This window comes from Astatotilapia calliptera, chromosome 3 (assembly GCF_964374335.1).
Source record: "Astatotilapia calliptera chromosome 3, fAstCal68.1, whole genome shotgun sequence".
NCBI classification, from domain to species: Eukaryota; Metazoa; Chordata; class Actinopteri; order Cichliformes; family Cichlidae; genus Astatotilapia; species Astatotilapia calliptera.
Genome location: NC_137424.1, coordinates 57703823 through 57730528, shown reverse-complemented (window position 1 = coordinate 57730528; position 26706 = coordinate 57703823). Strand labels below are relative to the sequence as shown.

The 26706-nt window shown below is 41.0% G+C and overlaps 2 protein-coding genes and 1 long non-coding RNA gene across 11 annotated transcripts in view; 1 reads left to right on the top strand and 2 right to left on the bottom strand.

The window, feature by feature from the left end:
- LOC113017229 (tripartite motif-containing protein 16-like) overlaps positions 1-3045 on the bottom strand; it is a 3450-nt gene extending 405 nt beyond the window's left edge. The window contains exons 1-2 of the mRNA XM_026160384.2: positions 2858-3045; positions 1-2147 (exon numbers count right to left, since the gene is read on the bottom strand). The exon at positions 1-2147 is cut by the window's left edge and continues 405 nt beyond it. Of these exons, the coding sequence (XP_026016169.2) occupies positions 178-1851 (1674 nt within the window). The 5' untranslated portion in view covers positions 1852-2147; positions 2858-3045 and the 3' untranslated portion in view covers positions 1-177. The remainder of the gene's footprint in view (positions 2148-2857) is intronic.
- A 504-nt stretch (positions 3046-3549) lies between these two features.
- Positions 3550-26706, top strand: part of LOC113017235 (uncharacterized) — a 63040-nt gene continuing 39883 nt past the window's right edge. For 2 of the 9 annotated variants that reach the window (XM_080298659.1, XM_080298658.1), the window contains exon 1: positions 3860-5044. In XM_080298659.1, the coding sequence (XP_080154785.1) occupies positions 4825-5044 (220 nt within the window). In that variant the 5' untranslated portion in view covers positions 3860-4824. The other 7 variants (XR_013906264.1, XM_080298655.1, XR_013906263.1 and 4 more) reach the window with 7 other exon arrangements.
- On the bottom strand, positions 11239-21370 carry LOC145425553 (uncharacterized). Its single transcript, XR_013906275.1, has 2 exons — positions 20831-21370; positions 11239-11760 (listed from the first exon to the last, which is right to left on the bottom strand). It is a non-coding gene; the product is annotated as an uncharacterized LOC145425553 (long non-coding RNA).

Below are 26706 nucleotides of genomic sequence, written 5' to 3'. Positions count from 1 at the left end.
CACTCAGATTTGAATATTAAAATTACGACAACAGTCGTAACAAAAGTTTGAATCAGTCCAACATTATTTTCACACATCAATGGACCACTGAACTTCTCAGCTTCTAAAATGTAAAGCCTCATTTAGAAACTACACAAGTACATATAATGGTCAGGGATCAACATGAACCTGTCTTCTCTATTTGACTTTAATCAACTCTGCAGTGGCTCCAAGTCCATAAAGAAAAAGTCCAGCATAGAGCGGCTGAGTGAATGTGGTCTGGACTCTGTGGAGGAGAGTCATGGTTTCAGAGACGCTGTAGAAAGACAGAATACCTGCTCTGTGATCCAGGTACACTCCTACTCTGGTGGACGGAGGACCTGAGAGGTGAATTTGGACATTGTTATGGCGAAATTTATTATTGTCTGTGTACCAATATAATGCCCAAGATTTGTCGTTGCGTCCAAAGAAACATTCATTCACTCTCCCTACTCTGCCGATGTTCTTGTATGTGACTGCTATACAAACTCCTCCCCATCCCCACTCCACCTCCCAGTAACAACGTCCAGTCAGACTCTCTCTACTCAGGACTTGATAACATCCAGTGAATCTGTCTGGATGATCAGAATAAGACTGTTGTTGTTCCATAAATATTACTTTTCTGTTCCCTTCAGATAATAATAGATGTGTGTGAGTTGTGTTTGGATCCAGTGTGATTTCACGTGAATATTTTAAGAATCCAGCTCTGGTCTTTGGCTCTGCTGGTGACAGTAAAACATCCTCTTCAGTGACTGTCAGTGAGATGTTTGTCCATTCCTCTCTCAGAATGTCCTGTAGTTTATCTCTGGTCTCTGACACAGCTGCTGTCACATCCTCAAAGTAGCTCAGAGGACGAATATTGATGCTGGATGAGTGTGTAGACTCACTGAGTGCTGACAGTGAGGGGTAGTTGTGTAGAAACTGGTTGTGATCCTCTGTGTGTGAGAGCTGCTCCAGCTCGCCGTCTTTCCTCTTCAGCTCAGCGATCTCCTGCTCCAGCTTCTCCTGAAGCTCTTTGACTCGACTCACTTCAGTTTCCTGCTGGGACCTGACCTTCTTCTTCATATTGGATCTTCTTTTCTGGATGAGACGGATCAGCTCAGTGAACATCTTCTCACTGTCCTCCACTGCTTTATCAGCAGAGCCATTGATGGCCTCCACCTCCTGTTGAAGCAGCTTCACATCTTTCTCTCGCTCCTGGATTCTCTGCTGGATGTTTAGTCGTCTCACCTCGAGCTCCTTCTGCTTCTCAGTCCTTTCTGCTGCAGCTGGGACTGTTTCATGGCCTTTATGTTCATCCATCGTGCAGAGATAACAGATACTCTGCTGATCAGTACGACAGAAAATCTTCATCACCTCATCATGACGAGAGCAGATGTTCTCCTGGAGCTTCTTGGAGGGGGCCACCAGCTTGTGTTTCTTTAACGGAGCTGCATCATAGTGAGGTTGGAGATGTTTCTCACAGTAAGAGGCCAGACAGACTAAACAGGACTTGATGGCTTTCAGCTTCCTCCCAGTGCAGACATCACAGGCCACATCTTCAGGTCCAGCATAGCAGTGATCAGCTGGAGCAGCTTGGAGTCCAGTCTTCTTCAGCTGCTCCACTAAAGCTGCTAACATGGTGTTTTTCTCCAGGACAGGCCTCGGTGTGAACGTCTTCCTGCACTGAGGGCAGCTGTGGATTCCCTTCCTGTCCTCTTCATCAAAGTGGGTTTTAATACAGTTCCTGCAGTAGCTGTGTCCACAGGGAATAGTCACCGGATTTATCAGTAGATCCAAACAGATGGAACAAGAGAAGGTTTCTCGGTCCAGCTGAACTCCTTTCTGTGCCATTTCTCCTCTCAGTGTCAGTGACTGTGTGAGTTTCTCTTCCTTATAACTGAAACTAGTCTGAGCTCTGATCTCAAAATGTGAATGGAGCCTGTCAGCTCTTACACATCACCACATGTTGACTGCATGTCAGAATGATAGAAGTGATACAGACGATGGTATCAGATCCACATTAACGTGATGGTATCAATACTTTAGTTTGTGTCTCTCCTTTAACTTAAGTCCGCTTCATCAAACAGCACCTCTCTTCTTCTTCAGATCTTAATGGCATTTGGCAAACACAGATCCATTTTCATCACCTGTGCAGACAAGGGTAAAGCAGTGAAAAGGAAAAAAGAAAATCTTTGAATCAATCAATTACACAATTGGCCTGACAAATTCCTTCCAATTCTAGCAAACTGTTGCATCCAGTAATATGCGTTTTACTGATTTGATTGTTTTCCTAACCAATGTTTCCAAGACAAGTGAGAATCAACAGACACCCCAACATAAAACTGCCAGTCCTTTACTCAGGACATGATATGTGCAATTTAGACATTTGTCATCTTTAAATCACGTCCTCACAGTGAAACTTTTGTCATTCTCTTTAATAAGAAAGAAACAAGTAATCTGAGCTGCTTTGATACTTACAGCATCTCCGTGGTGGGGGGAGGCCTAATCTCATAGCTAATTTATCCACATCTTACTTGGCTCATCAAACATAATAACAACAGACAAGCCGTCACATTTCTCGCTATAATATGCATTTTAAAACAGAACTTTTGTCCCCGTTTCTGTTTTCTTTTTTCTATTTCAGGTACTCCGGATAAAACCCCACAGACGCTCTTTTGTTGTCAGGCAGCAGACTGTGGAGTCCATTAACGCTTATTTGACTGAGTCGTGTGTCTTTATCTTGCTGAAACACATCTCTACAAACACTCGTCAGAGAGCCGTTTCTCAGTATTTTAGCACTCTTCATCTCCCTACAGGCGTATTTATCGCTGTTGTTGCTAAATCTGGTTCCACTCACCGAGCCGAAGAGTTTTTCTTCTTGGGCCATTTTTTTATACTTTACATCCCTCTTCGTGTCTCGTTGTCACGGTTACACTGCCCATTTTCTCCACATTACAGATTTCATTTTGCTCTTATTGTGGTTTTCGCCTCGTTTAACTTCGTCGTCGTCGTCGTCGTTTCTTGGCGGTTAGCAAACAACGACGTGGCGCATTACCGCCACCAAGTGGCTTGGAGTGTGGACTAGCGTTAGCTCATAGCAAACAATCAAATAAATAATAGTTTGTTGTTGTTGTTGTTGTTGTTGTTGTTGTTGATGATGATGATGATGATGATGATGATGATAATAATAATGCTAGAATAAAACACATAACACAACGTTGACAAAAGAAGAGCAATAAACACAAAAGCACAAGATAAAATGAACAAACAGTGGGTTCACAGTGAATATGCAGATTTGAACAGATGGGTTTTGAGTCTTGATTTAAACTGGGGGAGCAAACCAATGTTTCTTATATCTGGGGGCAGAGAGTTCCACAGCCTGGGAGCAGAGCAACTAAAAGCTCTGCTTCCCGTGGTGGTGAGGCCATAAGAAGACACAGAAAGCTGGATAGAAAAAGAAGATCGAAGTGAACGGGCAGAAGAGGTAGTGCTTAACAGGTCAGAGAGGTAAGGAGGAGCACGCACACACACACACACACACACAAAAACAGAGGAGGGGGGAGGGTCCACGAGAGGTTTGACCGGCAGGTCTGCGAAGGGACCGGAAACAGCAGAGCGACGTGACGTTTCAGGAAGTGAAATAAGAACAGAAGTCGATGGCGGGAGAGAAGAGCGGGGGTGAAAAAAAGGTCAAACAAGAGGGGAAAATACAAAAAAAAAAACAGTGAAAGTAAATCTGTAATGTGGATGAAACGGACAGTGAGCGCAATGTAACCGTGACAACGAGACACGAGGACGGATTTAAGTCGAGGTTAAAAAACTGTCTCCAGAAGAAAAACTCTTCGGCTTGGTGAGTGGAACCAGTTTCAGCTACAACGGCGATAAATAAGCATGCAGGGAGGTTAAGAGTGATATAATACTGAGGAACGGCTCTCTGATGAGTGTTTGTAGGGATGTGGTTCAGCAAGGTAAAGACACACGACTGAGTCTAGTAAATGGAAAGGAGGTGCAGTTTGGGCAAAGTGTTCAAGCAGTAGGTAGAATGACAATGTGGTGGAAAAAGTGACAAGATGGTGATAAAGTGGCTGAAGTGATAACGAGCTCAGCATAGACAGGAAAACATGACAAACATCATGTGGAATCAGCTCATTGTTATTGTTATTAATATTTTTACTTCAGCTGGGGTAATTGATGGATGAAGGAAATAAGTTCCACTGAATTACAACAAGTAGATATAGGAAAATAAGATATGTGTTACTATATAAGCTATGGGACAGATTTATGAAGCAGGACAGATTATTGTGACGCAGCAGTTGCAGTGAGATTTAGAAACATTGTACTGTAATTTATTTAGAAGCGTGAAGCCAGTTCACTTGAGTAAAGAACAGCTCAAAAACCAACCGATCTGATGAGGGAAACAGTGATGGCCTACTAGCTAAATCAAGATGTGACCCTGTGAACGACTTCCCTAAACCTGCAGTCCAGCAGTTCATCTAAACAAAAGGCACCTAGACTAAAACAGATGTACTTGTGTTTGCTATACCATAAAACAATAAAAGAAGGTACGAGCTCTTCTTGTGACTCCAGGATCTGAGTGTGAATGCCAGAACACTCTGGAAGACACACAGTCTTTGCAAACTACTAAGGATCACACATCCTATCACTACACAATCAATTATTCACCTCTAAGCATATATGGTTTTATTTTTCTAAGCATAAATGACAATCAACAATATAAACCTGACAGACTTGAATGGCCCGTATTTGTGAGAAACACAAACTAAAGTATTGATCCCTTCACGTTAGTGTGGGTCTTATACCAATATGTCTGTATCATTTGTATCGATCCGCCCAGCCCCAGCCTCAGCAGCAATGAGTTCAGCTCAGTATCTGAGAGAGTTCATCAAGGAGAGACTAACTGCTGTTTGTGAAGAAATCTTCTCAGAGGTTCAAAAAACCATCGTCCAGTATGAGGAGGAGATCAACCGTCAGCACAGACTGCTGGATATCAGCCGGAAACCCGACAGAAACTCACACATCATAGGTATGGACATGTTTTTAACTCTGTGCTGTTCAAGCTCAGATTCTTCAGTGTTTGGTTGATTGGTGATAAATCTGAAAGATTATCAGCATCTCCAGGATTTCTCTAAGCTGATGTTAGCTGAGAGCAGGAAGCTGTTACTTTGGTGATGAATTCAGAGGAGCAAACTGTGATAGTTGAGGAAGAGCACACACAGTCTTAATGAGACAGTGTGAAAACTATTTATCAGTGCTGTGGTTCAGTGTCCAGTGATGGACTATGTTGCACTGGTGCAGGTTCATGGTCACTGATAGGTTAGGTCCTAGTAACAGCAGAGACTTTATAAGAGAGAGGTAAACGTTTTAATGACACATGTTAGTGATGTTGATAGACTCAGTCAGTCTTATCATGCTGCTCCATTACGATAACATATGTGTGTGAAATGGGCCGGCGAGCTACTCAATTGGTGCATCTCTAGTTTGCAAATTTGAGCATTTGCATAATAACAGTGAACTCCACCAATCTCAGACATTGCCTTTTTCAGTTTAGGATTGTGGGTGGAGTAGTTCTTTGAAGAAAAGTCTCTTTTGTTATAACAAGCTTGATATCATACAGACATTTGGTTTCTACAGGAGCTCATACCATCGTTTCACAGTGTCATAATCAAAATCCCAGAATGGCATTTTTACTTTGTGAGCTTCAGTGTTGAGCTCTGTTGTGACAGTGGTTATTAACTTTCCCTGTTGAGACAGTATTTCTGCTTGAGGCTCTGTGTTTGCTCCCATAAAAAGAACTGTTTGATGCACCTTCTTTCTGTCTTCTTCATCATAAAATGGACCAACTAAAGAACGCCTGCTCTGATCAGGACATTATCACATGACCTGGTGATGAAGATCTACAGGGAACATACAAGAATAACACCAAAATGCAACATTTTCATTACAAATATAACAAGAGAATCTTGTCACTCTGTTTTTCCTCAAAACCTCACAAAACAACATGACTGTGAGGAAGAGGAGAGTCTGGGTGAGCAGCAGGTCTGTAATCAGGAGACGAACTCCAGTCTGGACCAGGAGGACCCAGAGCCTCCACAGATTAAAGAGGAACAGGAGGAACTGTGCAGCAGTCAGGAGGGAGAGCAGCTTGGACTGAAGCAGGAGGCTGAAGACATTATTGTCTGGACTGATGAAGAGCAGCTCAGGCTGCTGGAGATGGTCTGGAAACCTGAGATGCAGTCACACAGAATAGGTATGTAAAACTGTGATGGTCATAATAAAACTAAATATGACTCATGGAGAAGGCCTGCAGAATTAGAGAATGGGGGCAAAGAGAGCATTGCCTAACACCAAATTTTATAGCGCTGTTTACCTCTAGCAGAGTGAGCCTTAAAGCTTTGTACCTTCTGGTGACATCACTAGTCCAGAGAGACCTGCCCCATCAAATTCCTCAGAACACTTCTGTCTGTTTCTGCTAGTGTCAATGTGCAGTCCACTTCCAATACATATTTGTAGAATAAAAGATAAAACATAAATGTGTGATACAAATCATGAGGTAATTATGTAATATAAAGAAATCAGGGTATATGAGCCTTAAAGATAAAACAATACATTTTAAGATTATACAGAGTGTTAAAGCAATGGCTTCAACCTACAGCCTTTAAAGTGGAGATTAAAAAGCTGTCTGAATGCAAATAAGTCTAGATGTTTCCACATAGTTTTTTTTTAAGTATCAGAAAGCTAAGATGGGGTGATTAAAACATTAGCTTACAATAATGGTTGCTAGCTTATACTTTTTTGAAATAAGATCATGTGACCCTTTAACCCTTTCATACATGAATGATGACAACCTCAATCTGGATTTTTTTTCATATTTTTATTCATCTTTAAACATGGGAAAAAAAATAATTTTTTGAACTTCATTTTTTTAAACATGTACTTTTCACAGAGTTTTTTACATGTCCACTTAGGTGGACAATATAGGTTTTGACAAATTAATGAATAATAAACACTGTGTAAAAACGATAACATAACAAAAATACTTTTTCATATATTTCAATTATATTTTATAATAATATAAGAATATATGTAACAAATATAACTGGTCAGCCAGTGGGTGGCAGGGCATGGAGTGACACATCAGTGTAGTGGTTCATGTGCAAGTACACCATCAACACTGACAGAAATACAAGAAAAAACCTTTGAATAGCTGTCAAATGTAGCGACCACTATACAAACAGCTGTCGTGTCTTTTAGGAAAGTCAATAAAAAGACAGCTGCAGTAGCCATCTCCTCAAGAAATAAATAAATGGATCTCTCAGTTTAGCTACATTTCTAATTTCTATTCAATTCAAATTTGTGTTATTCATACAGAGCACAATCCTAACAACAGTTGCTTCAATGCACTCCTACAGTAAGAAGGGAAAACTCCCTTTTAACAGGAAGAAACAGGTTCACAGCAGGGCAGATATCTGCCCTGACCGGTGGGGGTGAGGGCAGGAGGAAAGGACAAAGAGATGCTGTTAAAGAGAGCCAGAGATTAATAATTTGTAATGATTCAATGCAGAGAGGTTTATTAACACATAATGAGTGAGAAAGGTGACTGAAGAAGAAATACTGAGTGTATCATGGGAATCCCACAGCAGTCTACACCTATTGCAGCATAACTATGGGAGGATTCAGGGTTACCTGATCCAGCCCTAACTGTATGCTTTCTTAAAAGTAAAGAGGTTGTCTGTCTCCTCTAGCCAAATATTCTAGAAAACACCAGTAAATCTGCAGCCTGAAGACAAAGTGTTTTAATGGAGTGATATGGTACTATAAGCTCATTAAGATAAGATGGAGCCTGATTATTCAAGAACTTGTGTGTGAAAAGCAGGATTTAACAGAACGCTAATGAAGAGACCCCGATATAGTAGAAATATGCTCTCTCTTTCTAGTTCCTTTCAGTACACTTGCTGCAGCACTTTGGATCAACTCAAAGCCTTACATGGAGTTTTAGGACATCCCAGTAATATCAATTTACAGTAGTCCAAACTAGAAGTAATAAATGCATGAACTAGCTTTTCTAGAGAGGATATTGGTATTTTTTGAGTTACTATGCAAATGTAAGAAAGCATTCCTATGTATTTGTTTAATATTGCCATAAATAATTTAATGGTTTGGATTTAATTCAGCCTTCATTTATTTATTTATTTATTTCACACTTGGTTCAACAGTTTCAACAGTTTTATCCTTTCATACACACAAACCATGCTTTCCCGTGATATAGCACTCCAACCATGCGTGAAAAGGAGCAGGAAGAAGAAAATATTCTTATTAAACCCCGCCCTCTATCTGCGATTCAACTAATATAAGTGGGCACCATAAACCAGGGAACACACTAGCATTTATCTCCAAATCCTAACACAGACCAAACAACACATTTACAATCAGCAATATACCACATCACATAATAACAAGGAGAAGAAAAAAAGTAAATAGAATAAAATAAGGAGAATGAAAGAGGGAGAAAAAAAATCCCCTTCTATGAACTCCAATTTCTTTCATATTCTTCATATTGATTTATCGTTTTAAACATGTAACACTTTTTAAAACAATGTAAATTTGTACAACTCTTTAGATTATAATGAAGAGAGTTCAGCACAGTCGTATACCCCTAACCGTTGACTCATTAATCTTTGTGTAGTCCTAGCTAGCTGATGCTTAAAATTATATTTTCTTCTGCTGTCTTCACCTCCCAAACACATTGAAATTAAATTTTGTAACTTGAAAGGCAAAGTATTATTTTTAGCCTTAAACATAGTGTCCGTAGTTTCACTAAATCTTGTAATTTCAATAGTTTGCAATTTTATAAACAATTTATTTGTATGTTCTCTATATTTAACATTATGAATCATTCGTATCACTTTCTTCTGTAATAAGTATAGAAGGTTTATGGTATTCAAGCTTCCATACAATAACTGGGGTATGAGAAAAACAATGTAAAGTATAAGATTCACATTGACTTGTAGTCTAATAAATCTCTAACATTTCCCAAAATATAAATGTTTTTGACAATTTTCTTTCTAATATACTCAATATGAGATTTCCAAGTTAAATTTTCATATACTATTACACCGAAAAAGCTAAATTCAGTAACTCTTTCAATCAATTCTCCAATAGTAGACATAATAACTTATTCCTCCTTTACACCATTACCAAATATCACAAATTTTGTTTTTGTCAGATTCAAAGATAATTTATTTACATCAAACCATTTTTAAATATTACCATCTCAGAAATCATAATTTTAACCAAATCTTTCAAATTCTCTCTTGAGCAATAAAAATTTGTATCATCTGCAATTAAAACGAAATGTAACCTTTTTGATACGTCACAGATATCATTGATATATAAATTAAAAAGTTTAGGTCCCAAAATAGAACCTTGAGGAACGCCACATACAATCTTCAATCTTTCAGAGGTGTTGCTTTAATATGGCCATTGAAAGTAAAGCTTGATTTAAACCTTTGTAAGAAATCTACGCCCCGATTTACTTTGTAATTGGAAGCTCCTTTCAACCTTCCATGCCATTCAAGATGTTGAAGGCTGCATTGATATGATGTGTAGTTAGGCGTAGGAAGGTTACGGCCTAGGGTTAGAGCAGTTTCTGGTTACGACATTGTTTTCCTGGATAGGCTCTGTAATTTTTTACACAGGTCTTCAGTGTCTGAAGTCTGAAGATGTAAACTAAATGGATTTGTCTTTTTTTCTGTTTAATTGAAGGAGGATGAATGGAATTAAGTTTTAGTTGTGTCCAGACATCCACTTTTCCAAGGCACAAACATAATGAGAGCACAGAAATGAATCTGGGTATCATTTACATATTTGATAGATGGCTTATCACAGCTAACTCCTAAAAGATGTCATGAAGAGACAGCATATGCAGATTAAATAGGACAGTCCCATGAATTGGTCATTGTGGGACTGCACACAGCATCATGGTGTTTTGCATTTCATAAAGGGGTGCTGCTATCCCTTAGTGTTTGTCAGTGTTGCCAACTTAGCAACTTTGTCACTATACTATACTATACAAATCTGTTCTGCAGTTTCACATTCAGTTGTTTTGGAGGTTTGTTGTTAACCTTCCTATTCACGGTTGTCCAGTCCTGTTTCCTCCCGTATACAGGGGTAGAAGAGCTTCTCTGTCTCGTAGGAAGTGAAGGCCAGTCGGTTTCAGAGATTTCAGCTCGCTGTGCTTTGCCTGTGATACGTCCTCCCCCTTCCAGGGGACATGATTTATGTCTTGGTTTTGCACCAAGACAGTCCAAGAGGGGATTATCACTTGAGGATTTATAATAATGCACGGAGTCTACTTTCTTGGTCATGTTATCTGTGCTCCTTAGCTGTGTACTAGCTTGCTCATCGCCATTGTTTTGAATCAAAGGCAAGGTTGTTTCATTTCCACACAGTCCATTTACCTCCACGTTTACTTCTAAGCGATGATTTTTTGTCTCCAGTACTGCAATCTTCTGCATGAGGCTGTGGTAGTCATCTGTGGAGAGGGGAGGCATCTTGTTGCTAGTTAGCCTAGCGGTTAGCACCTTTCCAGGCTATTGAGGCTGTTCGGTGCCCAGACGCTGTAATCAGGCTTCAGCTGTGTCTAGGCCACAGACACACAGAGCGCTGAGGATAAGGTAACTATAAAATTTGCTGTTTCTGTTAAGAACACTTTAGTCCTAATGATCTATAAGTGTCCAGAAGCTATCGCAGGTAAGCTCATACAGAAAAAAGGGAAAAAATCAGCATAAAAATCAATAAAAGAAGCAAAGCATTTAAAGAGCAAAGAGATGAAGCGTCCACACTCACAAAAGGGGGAGGAGTTGCCAGCCTTGTTCCTAGGAGATAAAGTGAATTTTGTAATCTGTCTAATAGGACATTACAATTTCCACTGTAGAAAAACTACTCAAGTTGTTATTTGTTTCTGATTGGTTCATTGGTTTACTTTCCCCCCCAAATGAGTGAGACACTGAAATGCTAAGAAACTCCTGCTTACTTATACTGGATTAAGAAAAAAGCCACATTAAAACTATAACACTCAGTAACAAAGCTTTGACACTGCGAGCACAAAGAAAAGTTTCTGAAGCAGCACAAATGTGTAACACTTAAACTGAGAAATCCACTTTCATTTACCAAAAAACACACCAACATCACTACATTTCACACATTTATAGACATCCACACATTTAACTGATCTTTATTAATAAGAAATAAGTCATTTGCATCAGTGCCCAAATAATTTGTCATTTTGTACTCTTTAAATTTCACTGTTACATGGTCACTACGTAGAGAGCTGCTAATGATTCAGATCAGAATACATTTTCTCAAATGTTTGTTATTAGTTAATTTATTCCCTATTTCTCTTCAGACCTTCACCAGCAGAGTGTCCATGATGAGGAGATGGTCACCAGAGAGAAGCAGGTCTGTAATAAAGAAAGGAACTCCAGTCTGGACCAGGAGGACCCAGAGCCTCCACAGATTAAAGAGGAACAGGAGGAACTGTGCAGCAGTCAGGAGGGAGAGCAGCTTGGACTGAAGCAGGAGGCTGATACTTTCATGGAGACTCCGACTTATGGGGAAAGTGACTACAGTGAACCAGAACCAAACAGTGAGCAGTTCATTTCTCACATCTCTCCTGAAGCAGAGAGCCGAGATCATGACGAAAGCCAGCGTGTGGACTCAGGATCAACTAGAAATGCAGAGCTGAAAAAGAATAGATATGACAGAAAGAGAAGTCACAGTCAGAGAGTAAACAACACTTCTGTGTCAGAGAGTCAGAGTAAACCTCAGAACAGGCATAAGCATCTGATATGTGACATATGTGGAAAGCTTTGTCAAAAGAAATCCAAATTGATTAGCCATAAGAGACGTCACACAGGTGAGAGACCACATTCCTGTAACACCTGTGGGAAAAGATTCTTTCAGAAGTCACATTTGAGTGATCATGTAAAAATTCACTCAGATGAGAAGCCACATCTTTGCAGGACCTGTGGAAAAAGATTCAAACTAAACTCTACATTGCAACGTCATGTAAGAATTCACACAGGTGAGAAACCACATCTTTGCAGGACCTGTGGAAAAAGATTCAAACTAAACTCTTCATTGCAACGTCATGTAAGAATTCACACAGGTGACAAACCGTATTCCTGTAGCAGCTGTGGGAAAAGATATAGGCGGCTTGACCATGTAAAGATTCACATGAAAATTCATGCTGTTTAAAGTGTCTTCCTCAGAAAATGGGTTGTGATTCGTCATACTTCTTTTTGACAGATGGAGGTTCTGCTGTTTTTTGTTTTTTTTTTTTTTTTTTGTTATGCACTGAAACTGAAAACTCAGAATTGCTGATGTCAAAATTAATCAGCTCTTGAATATGCTTCCCAGAATAGGGCAGTTTATTACCTCATTATTATATAGTCAGGGAAAAAAACCTTTTGAACCTCTGCTGAAATCTTTAGTCTGCCCACTAACAAAGGAATTATCAGTCTATAAATTTAATGGTAAGTTTATTTGAACAGTGATAGAACAACAACACCGAAAAATGCAAAAAAAGTTATAGATCAATTTGCACGTTATTTGGTGAAATAAATATTTGGTCCCTTTGCAAAACTTTTGAAACCTTTGCTTGGTGGCAAAACCTTTGTTTCCAATCACAGAGGTCTGATGTGTCTTTTAGTTGTCTACGAGTTTTGCACATATCTCAGTGGGGATTTTGTCTCACTCCTCGTTGCAGATCCTCTGAGTAATTAATGTTTCATGGCATCTCGAACCTTCAGCTCCTTCCACAGATTTTTCTATGGGATTAAGGTCGCTGAGCCAATCCTTTGTAGCCTTGACCATGTGTTTTGGATCACTGTCATGCTGGAATACCCACTAACGACCCATTCTCAATGCCCTAGCTGAGAGAAGGAGGTTCTCAACCAAGATTTGACAGTACATGGCCTTTTCCATCCTCTCTTCAATGCGGTGCAGTTGTCCTGTCCCCCTGGCAGAAAAACACCCCCAAAGCACAATGTTTCCACCTCAATGTTTAACATTGGGGACGGTGTTCTTGGAGTCATAGGCCATATAGTTTTAGGCCGTATGTTATAAGTATGTTGTTTTATGTTTTTATTGCCTGTTTCTATTGTAAAGGACTTTGTAGTTTTTCACCTGCGAAAGGTAATGTATAAATAAAGTTTGTTTACTTACCTTGTTTCTGATGTTGTTTTATATACTGTAAATGCAGAAATTGATGTTTTGACCCTTTTGGATAAACATGCCTCATTCCATATCGTTGTTCTAGTTTACCTTTCTTCTTTTTTGTTTGGAAAACAAACATGGCCCTATAGAGAATGATACTAGGATTCACTGATCAGAATATGGTCTTCCAGTAGAAATGACTACATAGACACACTAACACTTACAAAGTCTCAAAGTATATATTTCAGTTTCAATTTTATTTCTATAGCACATTTAACATCAAATTGCTTCACACAATTGCTGTGTTGCAGGATTACAACAATAGAAGAACAAAGAAAATACAGTTATCATTACAAAATTGTTAGAGGTAAGTGGCGGGCACAAGCGTGAACTGGGTGGAAGTTAAAGTCTAATTTGTTTCGACGCACAGACATCAATCAGCAGGCTATTCCAAAGTTTAGCTGCAGCAACAGCACAATCCTCCCTAGTCTTCTGTCGGGACATTGGTTGCTGTAAGAGCGATTGATTAGAGCAGGGGTGCCCAATCCCGGTCCTCGAGAGCTACCGTCCTGCAGCTTTTAGATGCATCCCTACTCCAACACAGCTGAATCAAATGGTTTGATTACCTCTTCAGCATGCCATCGTGTTTGGCAAAGGCCTGATAACAAGCCATTCATTTGATTCAGCTGTGTTGGAGTAGGGATGCATCTAAAAGCTGCAGGATAGTAGCTCTCGAGGACTGGGATTGGGCAGCCCTGGATTAGAGGATCTAAGTGCTCTCTTAGGGGTATATAGGTCAAGGAGGTCAATCAAGTAGCTGGGGGCCAAGTTATTTAAAATTTTACAAGTGTACAAAAGGATTTTAAAAACTATACGTTATTTGACGGGGAGCCATTGAAGGTTGGCTAAGACAGGTGTAATATGATCATGTCTTCTGGTGCCGCTTAAAAGATGTGCTGCGGCATTCTGGACTAGTTACAGGCGTAGGATGAGGGAAAGTTGGAGGCCTAGATGAAGACAATGTTCAGATTTTCACTGGGAGTGAGCGAGTACATCAGAGAGCCAGTCTGGAGAGAGAGAGAGAGTGAGTAACGTCTTAAATGATTAGACTAATTTCCAAAGAATCAGTGGTACCTCATTTTGAAAATAAAGCCTCATCCCTTCATCATTGTGCCAAGTTCAGAAGTTTTTACTGCACAGTTGTTGAGGACGAAAGAAGAGGAGGACAAAAAGTAGAAATGTGACAAAGAAGCTGACTTTGCTGCTCGGCCTGTTAAGTATAGAAGGATACTACTGCATCACGGTATGGTACGGCAGCTGCACCAAAGCAGATAGAGTGAGGCTTCAGAGTGTGGTCAAGACAGCACAAAAGATCATCGGCCGCCCTCTCCCGTCCCTGATGGACATCTATTCCTCCCGCTGCCTCACCAGAGCAGCAAACATTATCAAGGACAGCTCCCACCCTGGCTTCAACATGTTCAGCCTGCTTCCCTCAGGGAAGCGCTACAGGTGCATCAACACAAAAACCCACAGACTCAAAAACAGTTTCTTCCCCAAAGCGATAACCACCCTGAACTCACACATGCACAGATAACACAGCCCCCCAACTTCCCACATGGACCACCACTGTGCAATACCAATTCTATGTGCAATAACTCAACTGTATATACATAACACTATTTATTACATATTACTTATGTCTTGTATATTGTACATTTTATATATACAGTGTGGCAAAAAAGTATTTAGTCAGCCACCGATTGTGCAAGTTCCCCCACCTAAAATGATGACAGAGGTCAGTAATTTGCACCAGAGGTACACTTCAACTGTGAGAGACAGAATGTGAAAAAAAAAAAATCCATGAATTCACATGGTAGGATTTGTAAAGAATTTATTCGTAAATCAGGGTGGAAAATAAGTATTTGGTCAATAACAAAAATACAACTCAATACTTTGTAACATAACCTTTGTTGGCAATAACAGAGGTCAAACGTTTACTATAGGTCTTTACCAGGTTTGCACACACAGTAGCTGGTATTTTGGCCCATTCCTCCATGCAGATCTTCTCGAGAGCAGTGATGTTTTGGGGCTGTCGCCGAGCAACACGGACTTTCAACTCCCGCCACAGATTTTCTATGGGGTTGAGGTCTGGAGACTGGCTAGGCCACTCCAGGACTTTCAAATGCTTCTTACGGAGCCACTCCTTTGTTGCCCGGGCGGTGTGTTTTGGATCATTGTCATGTTGGAAGACCCAGCCTCGTTTCATCTTCAAAGTTCTCACTGATGGAAGGAGGTTTTGGCTCAAAATCTCACGATACATGGCCCCATTCATTCTGTCCTTAACACGGATCAGTCGTCCTGTCCCCTTGGCAGAAAAACAGCCCCATAGCATGATGTTTCCACCCCCATGCTTCACAGTAGGTATGGTGTTCTTGGGATGCAACTCAGTATTCTTCTTCCTCCAAACACGACGAGTTGAGTTTATACCAAAAAGTTCTACTTTGGTTTCATCTGACCACATGACATTCTCCCAATCCTCTGCTGTATCATCCATGTGCTCTCTGGCAAACTTCAGACGGGCCTGGACATGCACTGGCTTCAGCAGCGGAACACGTCTGGCACTGCGGGATTTGATTCCCTGCCGTTGTAGTGTGTTACTGATGGTGACCTTTGTTACTTTGGTCCCAGCTCTCTGCAGGTCATTCACCAGGTCCCCCCGTGTGGTTCTGGGATCTTTGCTCACCGTTCTCGTGATCATTTTGACCCCACGGGATGAGATCTTGCGTGGTGCCCCAGATCGTGGGAGATTATCAGTGGTCTTGTATGTCTTCCATTTTCTGATGATTGCTCCCACAGTTGATTTTTTCACACCAAGCTGCTTGCCTATTGTAGATTCACTCTTCCCAGTCTGGTGCAGGTCTACAATACTTTTCCTGGTGTCCTTCGAAAGCTCTTTGGTCTTGGCCATGGCGGAGTTTGGAGTCTGACTGTTTGAGGCTGTGGACAGGTGTCTTTTATACAGATGATGAGTTCAAACAGGTGCCATTCATACAGGTAACGAGTGGGGGACAGAAAAGCTTCTTACAGAGGACGTTACAGGTCTGTGAGAGCCAGAGATTTTCCTTGTTTGAGGTGACCAAATACTTATTTTCCACCCTAATTTACGAATAAATTCTTTACAAATCCTACCATGTGAATTCATGGATTTTTTTTTTCACATTCTGTCTCTCACAGTTGAAGTGTACCTCTGGTGCAAATTACTGACCTCTGTCATCATTTTAAGTGGGGGAACTTGCACAATCAGTGGCTGACTAAACACTTTTTTGACCCACTGTATATATGTTTTTTCCTTTGTTAATACTGTCCATATGTACATAGCGCTGCAGAATTGTACCCCCCCCCCCCCAGCATGTTTACACTGAGTAGGAGATGCTCTGTATCTCATTGTACAACTGTATAGTAGGGCTGCCACGATTGGTCGACTAGTCACGATTACGTCGACTATTAAAATTGTCGACGACTGATTTAATAGTCGACGCGTCGTTTGAAGCTTTGTAAGATCCCAAAAGACGCAGGAATGAGTAGTAGGATTTAAGAGTGTAATAACAGAGTGAAACAGAAGATGGCAGCACTGCATGTACAAGGATGCCAGCTGCCGTTAAACCCCGAAGAAGAAGAAGTAGCTCTGTCCCAGAATTCATAGCGCAGCCCATTCATAGCGCAAACCTCAAATATCTGCTCAGTTTATCAAGACACCGCATATTTTCAAAAGTGCTCCGACGTTTTCAGAGATGTCTGTTACCCACTAGCTCGATAGCGAGCCGGGGGCAAGGCTAGCTAGAGCCGTGAGAACACCGGACTCCCGGCAAATCGTTTTCAAACCCACCGCCGTCTTTCGCTGCTCAGGTTAAACATGATATATAAGTCACTTAGATAACTTAAACATGTTATTGTTTGGCTTTTTTTTAGTATTTTATTTGTTCCTGTTTGGCTGAGATTAAAGTTATAGTTTTTACACAGCTGAATAAACGTCAAGCAGACAGCTGATCATCAGAAGTGTGAGATGCTCGAGAATTTACTCCGGTGTCCTGTTACATTTTAGACAGCAAGGAGTTTATTAAACTTCACCGAAACAATCTGCAAATTTCATTAAAATTTAACAAACTATCATCTTGTCTTTATTTTTAGTTAGCACAGACCTGAAACACTTAAAGCTAATGATAGTTATATAAGAGCAGATGCTGCTGGTGCAATAAGCTGTACGTTTTACGTCCAATTGATACATGATCTGATTAGTCGACTAATCGCAAAATTAATCGGTGACCAGTCGACTATCAAAATAATCGTTTGTGGCAGCCCTACTGTATAGTGACAATAAAGGCATTCTATTCTATTCTATAGGAAAGGGAGAAAGAAAGAAAGAGAGGGAAAGATAAACAGAGGGGAAGAGGGGCAGTGAGAGAGGACATTTAAAAAAGAAGAGGAAAAAATCACCTGGATCACCTGTTTAGGGGGGGGGGGGGGAAGAAAGCATAAAAAAGCATAAAAAAGAGCAACACAATAAACACAACGTCATTGCAATAACCTAAATAAATGTAGATAACGGTAAATATTAAATATTGAATGTTATTGTGCAGCACGCAAGACCAACAGTGCACAGTGTGCTTCGAGGTAGCAGCCAAGAAAAGTGTAGTTTGTGTCTGTGAACACATGTGTGGACGGGCATGCTTGTATTCAAAAGGTTTCTCCATGTAACAATCTGCTAGAGGTTGTGGGGAGCCACAGCCCTGTTCCTCAGGTCATGAAGCAGGCATGGAGGAGATCCAGGCCCCAGACATCCAGAGGCCCCCAGAGTGCAAGAGCCCAATGGAGGACCAACAGAGGGGCAACTGTGCCACTGTCCTGGAAAGAGCTGAGGAGAGCCCCAGACGAGGGGTCACCCAGCAGACACGGTGCAGAAGCCACAGGGGGTGACAGCGAACGGGGCTCTGCCAGGTGCCAGCTATGCCAGAACGGACCTAGCCCCGGGCCCAGAGGCCCGAGGGCCCCCCAGCCCCTAGAAGGGGCCCAACTGAGCCATGGGTGCCAGGCCCACATCGGGTACATACCTGAGCACCCAGCCTGGACACCGAGAACCACCAACGTACCGACGTGTGAGGGCATCAGCCACCGGCAGGGAGTCTGGTGGGGGGAGATAGGCCTCCATACCTTGGAGGGCCTGAGATGTTCCCAGAGAGGTGGAGTCTAAGACCCAAGCTGACATATAGACACAGACACAAACGTGCATTCCTCCACCCCTCATGCACACATATACACATACTCGACACTCATCCAATGTGGAGACAAACAGACATGGACACTGTACACACACTCACACGATATATATCGGCTGAAAATATAAAAACATCTATCGTTTCATTTTACACTATCGTTTGTTTTTTTTTTTTATAACTCTTTATTTTGTACTTTTTCCTTTGTATTACATACGGACAAGACAATAATAATAATAACACAACAACAAACACACAAAAAAAAAAAAAAAAAAAAAAAATGTATGTCTCACACAGCATAACTCCACTAGCTCTAGACGATGGAGAGAATATGGTTGGAAAAATGTGATTAGGTTTTTTATTACTCCGTATATCAAAAGCAAGCAGTTGAAAACACCCCAACAATGCTGGAGATTATGTGGAGACTGGAACGCCAATCACTCACATGTGTTTTGGAAGTGTAAATATATTAAATCATATTGGGAAAGAATCGCGGCAACAATGACGAAGGTGCTGGGGTATGAAGTACTGTGTGAGGCACGAGTAATGTATTTTGGAATATGGGAAAATGTAAAAAAGGAGGACTGGTATTTGTTTAAGATTATGTTGTTGTCAAGCAAAAAGGTGATAACAAAGAATTGGCTGAAAAGCGATCCTTTAAAACTGGAAGACTGGATGGACGTAATCGAGGACATATATACAATGGAAAAAATGACTTACACTCTGAGACTGAAATCTGACAAACACCGAAAACAGTGGACAAAATGGATAATTTATAAGTCTCAGTCAGCCTTATAGGGCGGGACTATCGTTTGTTTTGTGTCGCAAAACTAACTGTTTACGGCAATATTGTTTTTCACCATTTTGATGGTCACTGTAGTGGCTATATTATTTTCTTACAGTTCTCTCTTTCTCTTATATTTAAAATAACCACACTACAGACAGACAAGCAACTGCTTTTATACATTGTCATTGGCAACATCCCATGATTGCGTGGCTCCGCTTGTTTATTTTCCACATAAACCTTTCACAATAAAGCTGAAGATCCTGTTGAGATTTTTCTAAATAAAATGAATCATGTGAAAGAGTATGCAGTGTTTATGGATGAGAAGCAAAAAAGAGCCGTTAGGTGCTAAAAAAAATTAACGTTAGAACAGGCTTTTCCCCGCAGCACACCATGTAATAAATACTGAAAAAGAAAATGGCAGCCGTTTGAACTTATGTCTAAAAATGTATAGCTTCGTGCATCGGTCAAAACACTCGACTCCAGCTGGGAACACTTCACGCAAGTCGAGTTGCCCGTGATTCACAGAATTTACAGAAATGTTACATTTATGTGATTTATATCATTGTCGGGATACATACTTATATCAGAATATAAAATTTTGGTCACATCGCACAGCTCTAACAAAGACAAGATCTGATGGATGAGAACCAAAGTAATTCCTTAGTCACAAGGAGAGGCTCCGCCTACTGTTACGTCTCATAGCTCTCATAATTCAAACAGAAAGAGTCGCTCACTTTCCACAAGAAGAACCCACTGGACCATCACACAGGTCACCCAGCTTCCTAAAGAGGAAGGCTGGGGCGGTAGCAGCTCTTGGAGAGTGTTTGGGATTTAATATATCACATGTAACCCTTCTGGAATATATCCAACAAGTTTGAAGCCGAAATATTGTTTCAGTGACAAGTTATAGGCCACAATCACTTTTTGGTAGCGCTAAAATGCCATGTTCTCAGTCGTTATTCTGCACAAACAAGAAAGAGTCATGGTGATACTGGCACAATAGGTCTTTATTGTTTTAACCACTATTCGACAGTCTTATAACAAATATGAACAACGAGAGTAGACATACTAAACCTGTAGGCATTAATTATTCCATCGTGATGCGTGTAGTCATTCGTGACTGCGCTACACACTGAAAGCAACCTTTTGATAAGCGTCATAATTCGGTTACAAGAAACGTTTAAGCTCCATAAATGCATACCTTTGCCTAATAACAAAGGCATAAATGTGTTGGTTCCCCCCCCCACGTTATATCAGTTGCACGGAAGTAGCTGGCAACGCAAGTAATCCGGGCGCTGCAGCTTTAAGCAGCTGCGCGCGCTCCCGCGGACGGTGTTCCAGATCTACTGGCGTTTAGATCAACTGGCGTTGGTCGAACAGATGTGTGGCAGTCTTGCGTTTCAGTAGCTGCTACTGACAAACCAGCAAAAAAAAAGCCAAATGTGTCACCTGTGACACTTGTGAGGTTGTCTCAAACACACTCCGTCAGTCTTGATGCTGTTGAACAACAAAATGTCTAAAAATGTGGCGAGTTTACCTGGTGATATCCTCATGCGCGACGCGATCGCGAAAACAGCAAACAAGTAACACCACGCCGATGTTGTTCACAGGACAGCAAGAGTAAACGATCGGGAGACTGTTGTCGTCGTCATCGTTCCCCTCGCACGGTTTATTTCTCCGAATTCAGCGTTTTTGCTTCACAACTACAGCGTGCTGTTTACTTTGTGCACTAACATGGAGTCGAGTCAACCAGCGCCACCTCTGGCCAAGTGCCACAGCCTACAGCCAGATCAACCTGTGACACACATCTGCACCACGTTTGAATTCGTGTCATGCACATTTGTACCTTTCAATTGTGTCTGTTTGTGCGTCATGCAAATAAACCTTTGAAATGAATGAAATGATATCATGTATTTATTATCAGCCTACATTTGTACAAAATTCCAAATTATATACACAAAGTCATAGAAATCACCACTCCAATTGGTCATCATGATTTTAATATTCTCTTTTTCCATAACAATGAAATACGCCTTGGACAAATATGACACATCGATATTTCATTAGTGTCGTCACATCACATCCTGTAAGCATCGTCTGTCTGTGTCTTTTCCCTGAAAATGAATATTTCCAGCCAATATAGGCAATCCATCAACATGGCTGGAGTTATATACAGTCTGTATAAGTGTGGTTAATCTAATGAAGATTTGTAAGGAGACGGCAGTTACTGTGAATTCACAGCAGTTACACAGTGATTAGTAATAAACAGCCAGTGAGAGTGAGTGGATATGACTGTTCCCACCACTAACACATGACCATAGCCCACTACTAGATTAACTTGTGACACATCTGCACCTGCTGCTATGATCACATTGAGTAGAGGCTGAGTGGCTGCACTTAACCCTGGTACATCCAAATCTACCCACAAACATGTTGAAAGATGCAATGCCAGCAATGTGGATTGTCAACACTAAAAACAATCAGTAAGCAAAGACAACAGGGATCAGTTTTTTCTGTTTATTTAGCACCCACAACATCTGTAGTCGCCTTCTGCACAAGGGAAGTCCACACACACTGTGTGGTACCACTTTCCACAGAAGGTGCAATCTGCAAGATTGAATGAGATTGTCAGGGTCATTGTCTGACTGTTTATTACTAATCACTGTGTAACTGCTGTACATTCACAGTAACTGCCATCTCCTTACAAATGTTCATTAGTTTAACCACACTTATGCAGACTGTATATCACAATCAACTCTAACATGTTTGTTTGCAGAGGGAAGACACAGGCAGACTACGCTAACGACATGTGATGTTACAACACTGGTGAAATATTAGTGTGTTCACGACATTTTTCGTATGGGCAAAAGTATTGATATCAGGATGGTGATTCTTATGTGTATGTCATTTGGCATTTTGTACAAATGTAGGCTGATAATAAATACATGATATCATTTCATTCATTTCAAAGGTTTATTTGCATGACGCACAAACAGACACAATTGAAAGGTACAAATGTGCATGACACGAATTCAAACGTGGTGCAGATGTGTGTCACAGGTTGATCTGGCTGTAGGCTGTGGCACTTGGCCAGAGGTGGCGCTGGTTGACTCGAGTCCATGTTAGTGCACAAAGTAAACAGCACGCTGTAGTTGTGAAGCAAAAACGCTGAATTCGGAGAAACAAACCGTGCGAGGGGAACGATAACGACGACAAGAGTCTCCCGATCGTTTACTCTTGCTGTCCTGTGAACAACATCGGCGTGGTGTTAATTGTTTGCTGTTTTCGCGATCGCGTCGCGCATGAGGATATCACCAGGTAAACTCGCCACATTTTTAAACATTTTGTTGTTCAACAGCATCAAGACTGATGGAGTGTGTTTGAGACAACCTCACAAGTGTCACAGATGACACATTTGGCGTTTTTTTGCTGATTTGTCGGTAGCAGCTCCTGAAACGCAAGACTGCCACACATCTGTTCGACCAACGCCAGTTGATCTAAACGCCAGTAGATCTGGAACACCGGCAATCAGTTTCTGGCAGACAATCACTTTTTGGCACAACACCGGCTCCCGGGACTTGACGTCATCAAGAAACGCCTCAATAGCGCTTCACAAAAATCTGTCTGGACTCGGGTTAATCGGCTAACATTTAGCAGCCTCGATACAGAACTATCACGTTAGTGTGGATCTGATACAAACGTCGGTATCGATCCACTCAGCCTGAGTTGAAGCAGCGATGAGTTCAGCTCAGTATCTGAGAGAGTTCATCAAGGAGAGACTAACTGCTGTTTGTGAAGAAATCTTCTCAGAGGTTCAAAAAACCATCGTCCAGTATGAGGAGGAGATCAACCGTCAGCACAGACTGCTGGATATCAGCCGGAAACCCGACAGAAACTCACACATCACAGGTATGGACATGTTTTTAACTCTGTGCTGTTCAAGCTCAGATTCTTCGGTATTTAGTTGATTGGTGATAAATCTGAAAGTTTATCAGCATCTCCAGGATTTCTCTAAGCTGATGTTAGCTGAGAGCAGGAAGCTGTTACTTTGGTGATGAATTCAGAGGAGCAAACGGTGATAGTTGAGGAAGAGCACACACACTCTTAATGAGACAGGGTGAAAACTGTCTTCTGACTAACATTGATGAAGATGAGCGTCCACACCAACTGTTTATTCCATTTATTCTCCATGAGAGCCTCAAAGTGAACACACACAGTGACTCCCCAAAGCATCAGAACAAAATCTGTCCACATTACAAATAATGCTGTAATTAATGTCTTTACATCTGCAGCAAAAGCAAGAAAGCAATCAGTGGTTAAAGTTTCTGTTGACTGAAGCAAAGTATGATGTCTAAATGTGTCACATGTTAGTGATGTTAATAGGCTCAGTCATTCTTAGCAGGCTGTGCTGCCTCCATCAATAAATGTGCAAAAATAGGATAAATGTGAAATAGACCTGCTCATAATCGGTCACATGACAGGCTGACCCAACAGCTCCTGGCCAATCAATCCATTCACTTCATATTTCTATTCATATAGTACTTGTCATGGGAGTAGATTTAGTATCTGTGTCATACTTGAAGCACTGTTTAAAAAGTAACTCACGCAAAACAGAATTTCTTTTTTTGCAATAATCTTTAGTTAAAAAAATGCAAATACAAAAGATGATGATCCAAATATTTCCATTTACAACTTCTTCATCGTATTTTGACTAAACACGGCAAATGCAGTGACCCTGTATTGTTCTGTTCATCTGTGATCCTTCTATCCTTTCAGTGTCTTTTCTGATAATGCTTAACATGAAGTAACGCTTTCATGACTTTCAGTATGATGGTGCCTGTGTTTGGCTCTGCCGCTGCCGGGTGCAGTTTGTCCCACTCTAATTTTGTGTTATTCTTCTCTGCCCTGCTGTTCTCACTTCGTGTCAACGATGTACTGGCTGTCTTGGTGTATGATCCCCTGTGTAATGGCTATCTTTGTTTCTTCTTGGAGTTCTCTATTTCTCTTATATCTAAAATAAGAGTCTGGATGGACAAGAGGCTGTTTTACGCGTCGGTTTGTGCAACAACGGCGGTAAAACCATCGTGTCGCTCCGCCATTCGCTTACTTTATTTCTCACAAACCTTTCACAACAAAAGCACCATATCCTTTTCAGGCTTTTCAAAATAAAACATGTAATAACTATAAATGGCGCTAACATTCCGGCCCCTAATTGTTACTGCTAAGGCATAACAATTACATATTAACACAATAGAGCGTCATTTAATATCAACACTCATAATCTAACTGGCTTAACCAAACATTATATGAAACATAAGTCATATGTGTTGAACATATATCTGTTACACATGAGGCTGATATTCAAACTGTTGCCTCCATTTCAAGCAACAAACATAACTTGTCGATAGGCCTCTCCAAAACGCTAGTTTTGGTTTTGACAAACACACGTCTGACAAGTCCATGTGAGTCTGGAACTGTTCTCTCAACCTTTCCCATTAACCAGGAACTTCTTGGTGCACTGTCATCAACTATGAGAACAACATCTCCTGGTCTCAGATTTCTCCTAGTCACTAACCACTTCTGTCTTTCTTGTAAAAGCGGCAAATACTCTTTAGTCCAACGCTTCCAAAAAATGTCTGACAGGTACTGCACCTGTCTCCACCTTTTTTTTTGCATACAAGTCCTCTCTTTGAAACAATCCAGGTGGCAGTACTGGCTGCCCTTTAAGAAGAAGTAGATGATTAGGTGTAAGTGCGTCTAAATCATTGGGGTCATTAGACGCTCTTGTTATTGGCCTGCCGTTGACAATTGCTTCAACTTCACATAGCAATGTCCGCAAGCATTCATCATCCAGAGGTTGCTGCTTTAGGATCTGGTTAAGAATTCTTCTAACTGAGCGAATTTGTCTCTCCCAGATTCCTCCAAAATGTGACCCTGCTGGGGGGTTAAATATCCAGGTGATGCCCTTTTGCATGAGCATTTCTGAGATTTTTGAATGATTCCATCCCTTGATTGCTTCACGCATTTCCCTTTCTGCACCCACAAGGTTAGTGCCATTGTCTGATCTCATGACAGACACTTGACCTCGTCTTGCAATAAACCTCCTGAATGCATTTATGCAAGAATCAGTCTCAAGTGAGTGGGCAACTTCTATGTGTATTGCTCTAACAGCAAGACATGTAAACAATACACCATATCGCTTAACTCTGCTGCGCCCATGCTTGACCTCAAAAGGTCCAAAATAGTCTATGCCCACATTTGTGAATGGAGGTTTGTCAGGAATCAGGCGATCTTGTGGCAAGTTTGCCATTCTTTGTTCACCAGGTTTCGCAGATGTCCTTCTACATGTTACACACTTTGACAGGATCTTTCTTATTGCTGAATCTGCCTGTGGAATCCAGAATCTTTCTCTCAGCCTGGATAATATGTAATTCCTTCCTCCATGGCCTGTTTCTTGGTGAATGTGTCTCAGAATCAAAGTAGAAACATGATGACCTTTAGGGAGAATCACTTGATGCTTAACATCTACTGGTAGTGCAGACTCATGCAACCTACTGCCAACCCTTAAAACTCCATCCTGGACAAAAGGATCCAGCTTCACAATGTGACTGCTCCTTTTAAGCTTGTCACCTTTTTGAAGACTTGCAATTTCTTCTGCGAAGCTTTGATTTTGACAAAACTTAACAATCTCAGTTTCTCCCTTTGCAACATCTGCAGTGGTAAGTGAAGATCCCTTAATACATGTTTTGAACTGCTGCATTTGACCTGCAACCTTTTCAGATTTCCTTTTACTGCTGTCACAGCCACTTGCTTGTGACGTGAGAAGCTTCCGATGCGCACTTAACCTGCCAAGCAGCTGCTTGAACGTAAGTATCCAGGAAACTGCCTTTTTTAGACGGTACCAGTCTGAATAGTGAGAGATCAGTTTGTTCACTGGATTTTCATGTAATTTTGTAACATCCACACTCATCACCTCTTTGACTTCGAAATCATTTTTTGGTATTTCTTTAATGTCCGGTGGAATTGGCCAGTTTTTCTTATCTTTTGTCAAAAACTCTGGCCCAGCAATCCAGTTTGAACACTTCATGAATGTCTCTGTGTTCATTCCTCTTGAAGCGTGGTCAGCAGGGTTTAATTCAGAGTTTACATACATCCACTGACTTGGTTTTGTGTTGTCTCTAATAAGTGACACTCTATTTGCTACAAATGTCTTAAATCTGATGTTCTCGCTGGAAATGTACTTTAAAACAGTGCTACTGTCAGACCAAAACACAGATTCTTCTTGTGGCATTTGCAGCTCCTTTCTCATGAGCTTGTCCATTTTTACAGCAACTGCAGCTGCTGTCAACTCCAGACGTGGAATTGTTATCTGCTTCAGAGGAGACACTCTGGACTTGCCCATAATGAATGAGC